General features: G+C 35.8%; 1 protein-coding gene across 1 annotated transcript in view; it reads left to right on the top strand.

Annotated features, from left to right (window-relative positions):
* Positions 1 to 13,191, top strand: part of CC2D2B (coiled-coil and C2 domain containing 2B) — an 83,740-nt gene that overhangs the window by 50,522 nt on the left and 20,027 nt on the right. Inside the window, exons 20-24 of the mRNA XM_032491216.1 lie at positions 130 to 300; positions 1,550 to 1,646; positions 2,459 to 2,568; positions 6,841 to 6,937; positions 11,203 to 11,301. Coding sequence (XP_032347107.1) covers positions 130 to 300; positions 1,550 to 1,646; positions 2,459 to 2,568; positions 6,841 to 6,937; positions 11,203 to 11,301 — 574 coding nt within the window. The remainder of the gene's footprint in view (positions 1 to 129; positions 301 to 1,549; positions 1,647 to 2,458; positions 2,569 to 6,840; positions 6,938 to 11,202; positions 11,302 to 13,191) is intronic.

Raw genomic sequence — 13,191 nt, 5'->3', positions numbered from 1 at the left:
TCCCCTCCACAATGGAGAGAACGTGGTTCAGAATAATGGCCTTATTTATAATAATTAATTTAAAAAACTGGTATCTTTCAAATCTTAGCTTGTCTTGTATATATGGGCTGATCACTTTTTACTCTTTAGCCAGTTGACACATGCGGTTTGTAAGCTTCTGGAACGACGAAGAAAGTTAAAGCCTCAGAGGAAAGACAGGAAAAAAGTGGCTGCACAGACAATTTGTGATGGAGACATTAAGATTCTTGTCAGAATACTGAGAGCTTATAATATTCCAACGAGGAAAACAATAGTTAATAGGTAAAGCAGTATGTACCATTTTTTGGAGTTGCAAAAGATCAAAAGATCTGTCTTAAATGTAAATTTCCATACTATCTTCTTAGTAAAACTTTGCGCTTTGTTAATGTTCCACATACAGAAGCTGAATAAATCTTGAAATCTTCATTTGGATAGTCAAACTTACTGTCACTGCCATGTACTAAAAGTTTTCAGACTTTTGGGATGCCCTGAAGTAACTTTAACATGTATATTTTTGGGTGGTACAGCAAATAAATGCCTTCTGTCCCTATTCCCTATTGTGAAAACTTGTTATGCTGCTGTTGCCAGGTGCACTGTTCTCTGCCACTGTCCCCTCACAGTATTGGAAGTAGAATGCTGGAGATAGTAGGTTCTGTTGGGCACTTGTCATTTTAGGTGACTTCTGCAAAAATCAGATTTTTCCCATCTTTTCTGCAGGTACTCAGTGGGTTTTATTTGTGTTTCTTGGGCAAAGGCTATGTGAGGTCAGAATGGCCAAATGAAGGCATCAGGAATATTAAATGCTCTTGTATATACGGCATATCCTGAATACCGAATGTCTCATGTGTTTAGTCTCATGTGTAATTCATATGTTATGAATATTTAGTACCCAGGTATCTCAGGAATATTATGTATCTCTCTCTATGTTTAACACATATGTGCTCTACTTGCTCGTTTACCACATCCCATGAACTCTGCGCATGAAAAACAAGTATTTTGCTTATTAGCTACTAATCTACGGTTAAAACCTTTTAAAGGTTTTGCCTATGTTTTATAAAATACAACCTTATTTATAATAGAATTTTTATCCTCAAAACAAATGCACATTTCAAGGCTGTTTTGTGAAATAAGGACATTATAAAATGACCACCACTTTCTATTAGTAATCAAACTGTAGAAATATAGAAAGAATATTTTAATAGAAAGAATATTTTAACACCAAAAATAAGAATAATATCGTCTCAAAGTATTACTTGCCTTATTTTTCTCCTCTTGCCGAGGATCAGTGAAAACTTTATCATAGACTGGTTCCAATCCACAGTTCATTATTTAGGAGTTACCCTTTCAGAGGAGTGATTATCAAATATGTGTCTCTAACCACCTACAATATGAAGATCCAGAGCAAACCCTGTAAGATCCGGGGTAACTGAGTTACACATTTCTATAAACATAAGCAAAACCCCACCCACTCCCACCAAAACTAATATTAAAATCAGTTAAAGTGTATATCTCTATATTGTTTTTCCTGAAGAGCCTTGGATATGCCTACTTACTTGATATCATCCATGTCTGGCCTCAGGCAAAAAGAAACAATCAAATCAGTAGCCTCAGATGGAATCTTAAATGAGGTAAGTATTTAATTCTTCTGTAAAGTGCAGTTTTGATCATGTTTGTCTTGAATTGCAACTAGCCCCTAATTAGTCTCTCCATCTCTAATCTCTTGGGCTTCTAGTTTACTCTCCATCACACAGGGAAGGTGCTTTTTATGAAATGTAATTCCTACCATTTCATTCCCTTCTCCTTTGCTCTCAAGATCTGTAGAATAAGGTGCAAGCTCTGTAGAATGGCGACAAAAATCTGTAATGGTCTGGTTCTTACCTACCAGTTGGCCGTGTTTCTCTCCACCCCACAGCAGTATCTGTGCTTGGTCCAGAAGGCCCCTGTACATGTCCTTCCCTCTGCCTGGAATGGCCACTGTGCAGCTTCAGGTTACCGGCCACATGAACTACCATTTAAAGTTTCAGAGCTCAAGCCCAAGCAATGTTTTCTCTGTGACATTCTCTTTGTCCTCACCCCAGAAAGTTAATCATTGCCTCTCTTGAGTAACTATTATGCCTGGAATATATTTATTTTATTTCTCACTTTTCATTTCAATTTTTTTTTTTATCTGTTTATTTTCCCCTGATAGACTTAAGATAAAAATCCTTAAGGGAAGGTTCCATGTACCTTTGGTACCTTTGATCCCAGCAAAGTAGTACCTGATATTGAAGAGGGTGAAGAAATGTTTATTAAATTAATGAATAAATAATGGTTATTTGAAAAACTAGAAAAAGTAAGTTATCTAGTTGTCAGCCAGTAACTAAGTAATTCCCTAGTCTGCTACCTTTTATCAACTATATAAAATATTACAAAAATCTAGTCAGTGTTTATTGTGTTTCAGGATACTGTACACCCTTTTGTGGAAGTTTCCTTTCAGCACACTGTATACCAAACCAGTATTGCAAGTGGATCTCATCCATGCTGGAATGAAGAAATTAAAGTAGATTTTATGTAAGTTGGAATCTGTTTTTCCTCAACTCCTAAAAAAAGAGCAATAACAAAATTATTTTCTTGAGCCATTTATTGAAAATAATGGTTGAGACAGGCTTAATTTTAAGCTTTTAAATTATGAAATATTTCTTACATATGTGTTAATATATGAAGTATATATAAATGTAAGTTCTGAGGGAAAATGATAAAATGAATACCTGTGTATCTACCATCTAGCTTAAAAATGGAATATCACCAATATTTTTGAAGGCCCCACTGTTCCAATACCTAGCTGTATCCCCTTTCCTTCCCCTCAGATGTAGCAACCATGAATTTGTGTTTATCACTCCCTCTCTTTCTTACTGATTTTACGTCACAGGTATTTATCCCTAACTATGTTTTATTTACTCGTGGATATTTTTCAACTTCATATAAATTGAATCATCTTTTGCAATCTTGATTCCTTATTCTTAATTATTTTGAGAGATTCATCCATATTCATACTTGTAACTATCCCTCTCTCCTTCCTTTCCTTCCTTCATTTTCATTTCTGCATAGTATTCCACTGTGTGAAAATGCCATAATTTATTTGTGCTTTATCCTGCTGATTGATGCACATTTGCCTGGTTTTAATGTTTTGCTGTTGCAAATAGTGTTATCTGAACATTCTTGTACTTGTCATCTGGAACACACATGTGAACGTTCCTTTTTAAGACAGTAGTTCTCAAACTATTTTGTGCGCTGAAATCACCTATACAGCTTCTTAAAACAGGCTGCTGGGCCCAACTCCATGGTTTCTAATTCAGCAGCTCTGGGGTAGGGCTGATACATAATTCCATTTCTAACAAGTTCCCCAGTGTTACTGATGCTCCTAGTCAGGGGACACTCTGAAAACCTCTGTGCTGGGATCTGTGTCTAAGAATGGAACTGCTTCAACTTTCCTAGCTGATGCCAAACTTTTTTGTAAAGTGATTGTACCGACATACACTCACAACAGCAATATGGAAGTTCCTGTTGTGCCACATCTTCAATAATAGTTTGTATTTTAAAAACTAATTTTTCTAGTATGATGGATCTTAAATGATATTCTCATTGTGATTTAATTTGCATTCCCGGATTTCTAATGAGATTAAGTTTCTTTTTTTTTCCATTTTAAAGAAATTGATAGATTTTATCTTTTAGAGCAGTTTTAGGTTCACAGTAAAACTGAGCAGAAAGCACAGTTCTTACATATCCCCTCCCTACAACACACACACACAGCCTCCCTCAGTGTCAGTGTGGTACCTTTGTTACAATCAATGGGCCAATGTTGACACATTATCAGCTGAAGTCCACAATTTACATTAGAGTTCACTCTGGGTTGTACATTCTGTGGATTTTGACAAATTCATAATGACATGCATCCACCACTGTAGTATTATTCAGCATACTTCTACTGCCCTAAAAATGCCCTGTGCTTCACCTATTCATCCTTTCATCCTTCCCTGGAACCTCTGGAAACCAACTTTTTACTGCCACCATAGTTTTTAACCTTTTCCAGAGTGTCACTGAATGTCAGGGTTCTCCAGAGAAACAGAACCAATAGTGTGTGTGTGTGTGTGTGTGTGTGTGTGTGTGTGTGTGTGTGTGTGTATTTTGAAATCAGGAAGCGAGAGCTCCAGCTTTGTTCTTTTTCAAGATTCATGTTTGATGCTAAAGCTATGTAAATAGGTTTTGGTAATTGAAAATAAAGTGCAATGAACAAGACAAATTTGAAATATAGAGCTTAAAATTTTTTTCTAAACTCCATTAGCAGTTTTCAGTTGTCACTTCCTATACAGCTATAGCTCTCACTAGGATGAAAGGAATATAAGGAACTGTATACTATATCCATTGTCCAAGTCCCTTCTCTTTTCCTGATGCCCTTTCCCCCTTCTGCCAATCTTGTTCAACTTTCTCAGTTTCTGCAGATTATGTGTTTCCTGCCTATTTGCATGGTTCTTTGATGATATCACTCTGTCTTTTTAACTCCTGAATTTCTCCTGTTTCTTGAATGCCAACCTCTTGGTCTCCTGGCTCTTGGGCTTCTTGTGTTGTTTTTCCCTCCACCATCTGTGTTCTTGACCTTGACTCTTTGTGAGTGGGTCCTGATTTCCAGGATAAAACAATCTGTCTATCCCCTTCACCCTCCAGTCACTCTGTTTCCTGCAGGATTGTCCTGACTATAGGCTTTAACCAGGAAGTGCCATATTCAGTCAGTCACTTTCCAAGCAAACTAAAAGGCTTTGGTCCCAGATGCAAGCACAGAACCACCAACCCACCAGTACCTTCCCCAGAATCCCCTCACTCCAGTACTGGTTCCACTGAGGGAAATTGTATGCTCTGTGTGAATGGTCACATCCCAGCCACCACACCTCAAAGTAAAAACCTCCAAACCCTAACCAGAATTTGCAGGGAAACAGAGAGACTCTGTTTATGCCATTATTTCAACTTGGGAAGAAAAACCCAAATAGACCAGTATAACTTAGAATCTGTTAGCGTAGGTGCTATGGGTACTTCTGCTATTATCAGAACTCAGGTATATTCTTCCACAACACAGCTCAATAGTATATTCAGAGTCTCTGACCACAGAAATCTTTGTTATTTGTCTGCCTGTCTGGATCTTGTACTTCTTACTTTGCTTTGCTCTCTGGTATTTGCTTACTCTTTGTAAGCAAAGAGTGTTGATTGAAAGGTAAATCTATTATGTTATATTGTATAATATTAAATAATTGGTATGTAAAATGTATTTTGGGTAAAAGGTTTACAAAGGTATAAGATGTGGTTATGTGTGTGGAAATATTTGGTGTGTTAACTTAGACATTGGAGTTAGAATACACTGTTAAATGAGTGGATTTAGGAGAACATGAAATAGTCAATAAGATAAGCTTATAAGTGAACTAAAGAGAGGAAGTATTGTAGAGTATTTGCATTCTTGCAGTTATAGCCATCAGATAAGCCAAGAGCACATGTAGAGTACAACCATGTGGATCAGAGGGCTCTGCTAGGGCAAAACCACTCGGCTATCACTTTTCAATGTCTCAGCTGCAAGAGCTCCGTTCCTTTCTCCACACGATATATTAGTGAATAGAAATCACATGCAAATAGGATAGATAATAATAATAATAAGTAGTAAATAGTAATTAACCTTGTGAGCTCTACTTTGGAGAAGAAATTGTGGTGAAATTTGGGGGAGAGTTTGAGTAGAATGCAAAATGCAAGTTAATGTAGGACTTGAGTAATTTAAGGGATATACTAAGTTGACACACTCAAAAATGTCTTGAGGTTGACAGTAATCATTTCTAGCTAGCATAGTGTTGTAAATATACATTGCCTCCCATTGCAACATGAAAGGGAACTCTTTAAGGAGCAGGGTAGGGAAGTCAGCTTATCACTTAGATAAGAAATCTTCAATTTAAAATTGTTCTCCAAATTCAACTAACGTTTTTCATTTGTCATTGTCAGTTGGTCTTAGAAAATTATACAAACTGTTGAAGATCCTTTGACATAGTAGATGTTTCCTTAAGCAACACACTTCAATAAATAATGTCAGTGACAGTTGGTATAGTGAAAAGGATCTGGCTTTTAGAGTCAGTTAGTCCGAATTGGGTTCAGATTAGGGCTCTGTCATTTGCAGGTGGCATTACCATGGGCAAGTTATATAACTTCTCTGAGCTGTTAGAAGTTTGACTGAGATTTGATGAGCAAGCTGGAGCTGAGAGTGGAAGTTCACTGCTTGTGATATACGATGCTACCCTTTCAGCTACCTCCAAAAATATATCCAATCAAGTAAGCCATCAGCAGACAACTTGCAAAATTAAATGTATTCCACTATCCCAATTTCTGGTTGTAGAAAATAAATGTGAGAAAGAGAATAAGCTCTGTGGTTAAACAGTCATACTTTTAGCTGTGAGCAAAAGAGCAGTTTAACTCTATGTGTGAAGTAGCAGACACTAACAGAATGTGAGATAGTAGGAAAGTCATAATGTACCATACTCCAGATAATTTGTTTGCAATGGATGGCTGTAGTGAAAGCCTTTCTGCTTGGCATTTATACGTTTTTATTTTTTTATGCAAATTACCTTGAGAGAGAGAGAAAATAATTTTAAAAACACATACTTGCTTTAATGAAAGATAGCAGTTGTCTTAAAAGCACATAGCTTTTCTTAGTTTATGCTTCATAAAAGAAAAGAACACAGGTTAATTTTATAGTCCTTTATGAATCATGCTTTTATAAACCAAATTAAGCGTTTAATATGTTTTTCTTATTTACAGCTTACCAGGACATGATTATAACTTCTCAAGCTTATCTAAAATAAAAGATAATATATATATCAACATTTTTGATGAAATGATTATTGAAAAACATGAGGTAAAGTAGAATAATACAATAATCAATGCTGAAATAATTCCAAGTTCAGACTGGAAAGTCTATTAACATATTTGTAAATTTGTTTTTAGATGTGCTATCTATTTCAAACATTTTCTAAAAAGGATATGGGGCAACTTGAAATAAAAACAGACATATGACAGATCAGTTAAAAAATAACGGCGATCATAAACCACATGCAAGAGGAGGAGGGATAAATATACGAAAAATTCGGGAGAAGTACGTTTCTGCAGTTGAACATTACACTTAAATGTGAACTTCCTGATAGCCAAGATAGAAAGATAAACAAAAATGAGTTATATAGTTCTCACTGTCTGATCAAGGGAAATATACTACTTTTACAAAAGAGACCAAATTATTCTTAGGACTAAAACCCAGTTCTGTTCAATCGTATTTTTAAGAATAATGAATGCTTCCTTGTAGTTATATGAAAGTTCCTAACACAAAGGCTAGTGCCATAGCAAGCTCCAAAATGTTAGTGTCCTTCCAATTGAACTCGGCACTAAAAGTATAAAGATGCATACCCATTGTACCTCCTCTCTTGTGGCCCTGATTAAATGCTTTAATATAAATGTCTATCAAATTCTATGGCAATACTATTGATGAAGAAATTATTTCTACCTAGAGGGATTGGGGATCAGAGTCAGAGAAGCTGAACTAGACCTTCAAGTGTGGCTTAGGAATGAGCCTTCTATAAGAACTACTGAGAAACATAATGGCAATGTCTTCCAACCTAGTTTTCAGGAGATACAGGCACGTATTCTTAGTAAAACATTTTCCATCGATTCTTAATAAAGGCTGAGGATAAAATATTAAACAGTAATTTGGCAATGGCTATTCTCCAAGGAGTTAAACCGAGTAGTTTTCTGACTATCTATATTAATAATGAGTAGAGCTTACAAAACCCAAAGAATGCCTAACAGAATTCCTCTCTCAAAAGTGAATTATCTCAGTGATCAATTTGACCAGAATTAAATAGCAGTTAACAGTTAAACTCTTGCAAGTCCTTTGTATTGTTACTGAATGAAATCCATATGCTTCAGGTGTCAGACTTACATGTGACAATGTTGGCATGTTTTTAGAGAAGAAAAGGGCCTGGCTTACATTCTTGCCCTCTTCTCTTAGACTGTGGGCCGAAACATTCCATTTTCTCGTAAAAGATCAGAGCTAGGCTGAGCGCTGAGGTGACCACCCAGCTGAAAGTAGGTTTTGATTTATCATAGATCACTATTCTATAGGAAACACTTTCTTTCCATGCTTCAGTTTTCCTCTTTTCACTGTGTATATTTAATTACTGCTATCAACTATTTCCTACTTCCTGTGGGTCTCCCCTTCATTAGTTACCTGCTACCTGGAAACTTCAAGTCTCACAGACATACGGCCTATTTTTAGCACTGGGGATCAAAGAGTGAACTGAACTGCGTTTGTAGCTGGCAAAGCCAGCCCCCGGAGCTGCTCCAGATTTGGAGCTTACATTTACTGAAACTGTGACAAAAATCCTGATGGTCACAAAAAGAACTTAAACTAATCCAATACTTGTTTGTCAGTTTAAATTTTCTTTAAATAAAAATTAAGTATTTTTCAAGATTTAAAACTTCATTAGCATATAATTTTTCATCTTAGTTTCTTCTATTTTTGACCTGCTGTTATCTACTCTTTCTTCATTTCTAAGTTTATCCAAGTGTGTCTTTCTATTTTTTCCGGATTTAATGTGGAAGAGATTTGCTTATTTTTAAAAAACCAACTATAGAAATTGTCCTTAAATTTTTACTCTTATTGTGGTTTTTAATTCATTTATTTTTGCTTGTGTTTTTATTATTTTTCCTCTCAATTTCCCTAGGACGTACTTATTTGTACTTATTTTGGTTAAATGTGTTGAATGTCTAGTTTGTTCAATTTCTTTCTCATAAATAATAGAAACATTTTAAGACTACAGATTTGTCTCTAAAAATATATTAGACTGTATCTTTTATATTAGATTACTTGTTATCTTTATTTTTATTATTTTCTATATATTTTTATTACATTTATATCTTCCTTGACCTAATATTTAATATTATGTTTTATATTTGTAAATGTTTAAGAGACTTTAGTGTAAACTTTTGATTTTAAATTCTAGTTTTATTACATTATAGCCAAAGAGGCTTTTGTAATTTTTAGTAATTGGTACTATGATGTTTGGAAAAATTAATTGTTTAAAACATTTTATTTCTATGGTTTAATTTTATTTATATGGTTTTTCTAGAGTTTACAAACCATTTCAGATGAGTTTAAGTTATTCAGATTTAAGAGACTCAACCAAAATTACTTAATTACATTTGTATTGGCAAACTCATCCTGGTAAACATTTGCTTTCTCTACAAGGGAAAATAAATAGTAGAGACAACAGGCTAAAAGGGAAAAGGCCTATGCTTGGATCAAGAAAGCAAATATTGCTCGCATCATCCCAGAAGCTTCCTTTATGCTCTCTCCACATCACTACTCCCCAAGAGTAATTACTGTCTAAACTGTTAACAGCATAGATTAGGTGTTGCTTATTTTTTTTTTTTAACTTTATAGGATTGAAATCTCATATAGAATTCACCCATGAAGTATGAATGGCTTATTTCTCTCTACATTGTGTTTGTGGGCGTCATCCACAATGTCGCATTTAGCAATAGCTCATTGATTCTCATTGCTGTATGGTATATTATTGTAGGGATATACAACAACATTTTTATGTGCTCTGCTGTGGAAAGGTAATTCGCTTCTTTCTAGTTGTTGATTCTTACAAATGATACTGATATAAATATACTTGTATGTCTTTGGGAAATTTATCTGTGCATTTCTGTTGGATATATACTTAGGAGTGAAATTGCCAACTCTTAACTTGTGCATATGTTCAGCTTTAGTAGTTTAATGCCAAGTGGTTTCCAAAATGGTTATGTCAACTTATATGTACTTCCACCAGCACTATATATGAGAATTCTAGTTGCTCCGTGTCCTTGCTCTTACCTGGCATTGTCAAGTTGTTTCATTTCAGCCATGTTGATGAAAGTGTCATCCTATATCACTTTGTGGTTTTAATTTGCATTTTTATGATAACTAATGAAATTGAGCACCTTTTTCTATAAATCTGGTAACTATATAAATGTGGATTTATTTCTGGAGTGTGTTTTGTTCTGTTGGTCTATTTATCTAACTTTTGCATCAATTCCAGACTGTTTTAATTACTAAAGATTTGTTATAAATCTTGATATCTGGAAACCTAAGTCCTTTGGCTTTGTTTTTCTTCCTCAAGATTACTTTGGCTATTCTTAGCCCTTTGCATTTTCTTATAAATATTGGATTCAGCTTGTTGATTCACAAAAAACAATACAAAACCTGCTACGATTTTAATTAGAATAGATTTGAATATATAGATCAATTTGATTAGAATTGATACCTTTATAATATTGATCTTTTCAATTTACATTCATGGTATACATCCTCCTTCCACCTTTAGTTATCTCTGTATTAGTCAGGGTTCTCCAGACAAACAAAATGAATAGGATATATAGGGATATACAAGAAGAGTTTCATTACGGGAATTGGCTCATGGGCTTATGGAAGCTGAGACAAGGCACAATATGCCGTCTACATGCTGGAGAACCAGGAAAGCTGGTAGTATAATTCAGTCCAAGTCCAAAGGCCTGAGAACACAAAGACTGCTGGTGTAAGTCCCAGAGTCTGAAGTCCCTGAGAACCAGGTAGGAGAAGGTAGATGTCCCAGCTTAAGAAGAAAAGAGAGGACTTGCCCTTCTGCCATCTATTTGTTCTATTCAGGCCCTCAGAAGACTGGATGATTTCCACCCACATCTATGTAGGCTGATCTGGTTACCCAGTCTGCTGATTCAAGTGCTAATCTCTTTGGTAACATCCTCACAGAAATATGCCCAGCTATCTGGGCATCCCTTAGCTCAGTCAAATTGGCGCATAAAATTAACAATCACAATCTCCTTTTGCTAGTTTGCTTAGGCATGATCTAGAATTAATCACAATATATCATACTTTTTTAATACATATGTCATAAACTCCACAAGGGGTTATTATTATTGCTTTAAATAGTCAGTTATATTTTAAAGAAATTAAAAAGTGTGAAAAAAAACTTTTCTAATTACTCTGGTTCCTTTTTAAAAAGAAAGAGATTTTTAAAATACATACTAGTCTGTGTGAAAGTTATTCATCACATGATATTAAGTAAATAATAGAAAAAATTATTTTAATAGGATCACTGTTTCAAGAGCTGCAGTGGTCATTCATATATAAGAAAGAATTGGCTTGGATCCATTGTCTTCCCTTTCTCTGCTCTCCTGCAACAATCTGAGGTAATAGAAAATAATTCTTTGCTAATCATTCTAAATTTTTATCTCTGGCTAATAGAATACTTACTTGTCACTTTTGAATCAGGTTCTGTGATTGGCAGTTTAATAGGTCAGTCAAAATATCCTGTATTCAGGTGCCCTTGGGGTGTTGGAGTAATTGAAGGTTTTAGCTATCTCTAGAGCAGGAGACACCCACAAAATTATTTATTGTATCTTTAGAGTGTTCATCGATAAGAATATAGGACAGCTAGCCTTAGGTCTTAAGGCAACATTCATATTTGCTTGTAAAAGTTTTATAGGACCAGATTCATGAATATTCTGATGAATGTCATTGCTTTGTAACCATGGGTTCTAGGAGTTTCACTTCCTCAAACATTGTTTATTGATAATGGTGAGACTGATGGTTAGCACCTGTCTCTGTGATACCCCAGAGGGTCCTGCTGTTGGCATCATGTAACAAAAGTATGTCTAGTATGACCTATGCCTGCATGACCAGCTAAATATAAAAACCCCAGCCTAGACCCCATTTTGGGCGCTGTTTACTTACTTGCAGAGATATGCGAGATACAGAAAATTCAGAAATGAATTTTCTACCTCAAAGAGTTCACTGTCTATAAAAGGAAATGAACAATTAACATGGTGATGCTGTAGTGCTCTGAGTGGGGCATGAGACAGGTAATATGAGGGTACCTTACTCCTCCTGGTTTGGAGAGGGAGGTGAGGGGTGTTCAGAGGGGTTGGGGGTAGGTAAGAGGGCAATGAGGTGGAGAATGAAAGGTCAGGGAAGTATTTACAAAGAAGAGAACTTTTTAATGAAGTCCCTAAAGGTGCATTTGCCAAGAGGGGCAGTTGACTCAGAAGGAATTCTGTGTGTATCAGTCAGTACCTGCATTTGGTCATATGGAACAGAAAACCTGACCAACAGTGGCTGATGTAAGGGGTCTGTTTATCTCACTTAAAAAGAAGTCTAGATGCCGTGTAGTCACTCAAGAATGTCGTCAAGATCCAAGCTACTTTTGTCTTTCTGCTCCACTGTCATTATCACGTGGCTTTCATACTCATAATTGTGAATTGTTTACTGCACCTCCAGTCTCATATTCAGGCTGCAGACAGGAGGCAGGGCGAAGCAAGAAGGGGCAGGAAAACAAACAGTTCCCCAGAAAACCCCAGCAGACTTCTGCCTGCATTTTACTTATTTGGACCCACCCGGCACCCAGCTGCCTCACCTTGACTCATTCCGACCCCTTTTCCCAATCCTGGATCTGATCACTATTGTTTATTTAGTATTTCCCTTTAGTTGGCTCACTTTTGAAACTTAGAAACATTTATTTGGAAAAGAAAATTCCTATTTCTTTACCGTCACACTTTAATGGCTGTCATTTTGCCACCTAAAGCTGTTGGTAAGAAAGGAGGAGAGAATGGAGATTAAGGAGGGAAATAGAAATGTCTGCATAATATGCAATCACAGAATGTCATGAGGGAGCAGGATGCAAACACAAGTGTTGCAGATAAAAAAGCAATGGCGATTTTAAGTTGTTGGAGGTACAGGGCTTCCTACATTTATAAATCCCTACACTTGCTTCTCAGTCTGTGGCCAGATTCTAGGAATCGATAGGTAGTTAAGAACGTGAACTTCAAAGGTGAACAAACCTGAGCTGTAATCCTGGCTCTACTACTCATTAGTTGTGTGATCGTGCACAAATTACTTACATTCTCTGAGCCCCAGTTTCCTTATCTATAAAATGGAAATAGGAGCAGTATCTACCTCATTGAATAATATGATCTATATCAAGCACTTGGCACAGTGCCTTACACATGGTAAATACTCTAAATACTCCAATAACTATTAGCTATTATTATTATTATTATTATTATAAAAAATAATCTCCTCCC

This window comes from Camelus ferus, chromosome 11, assembly GCF_009834535.1.
Source record: "Camelus ferus isolate YT-003-E chromosome 11, BCGSAC_Cfer_1.0, whole genome shotgun sequence".
In the NCBI taxonomy this organism is placed as follows: Eukaryota; Metazoa; Chordata; class Mammalia; order Artiodactyla; family Camelidae; genus Camelus; species Camelus ferus.
This window is presented reverse-complemented; position numbering and strand designations above follow the sequence as displayed.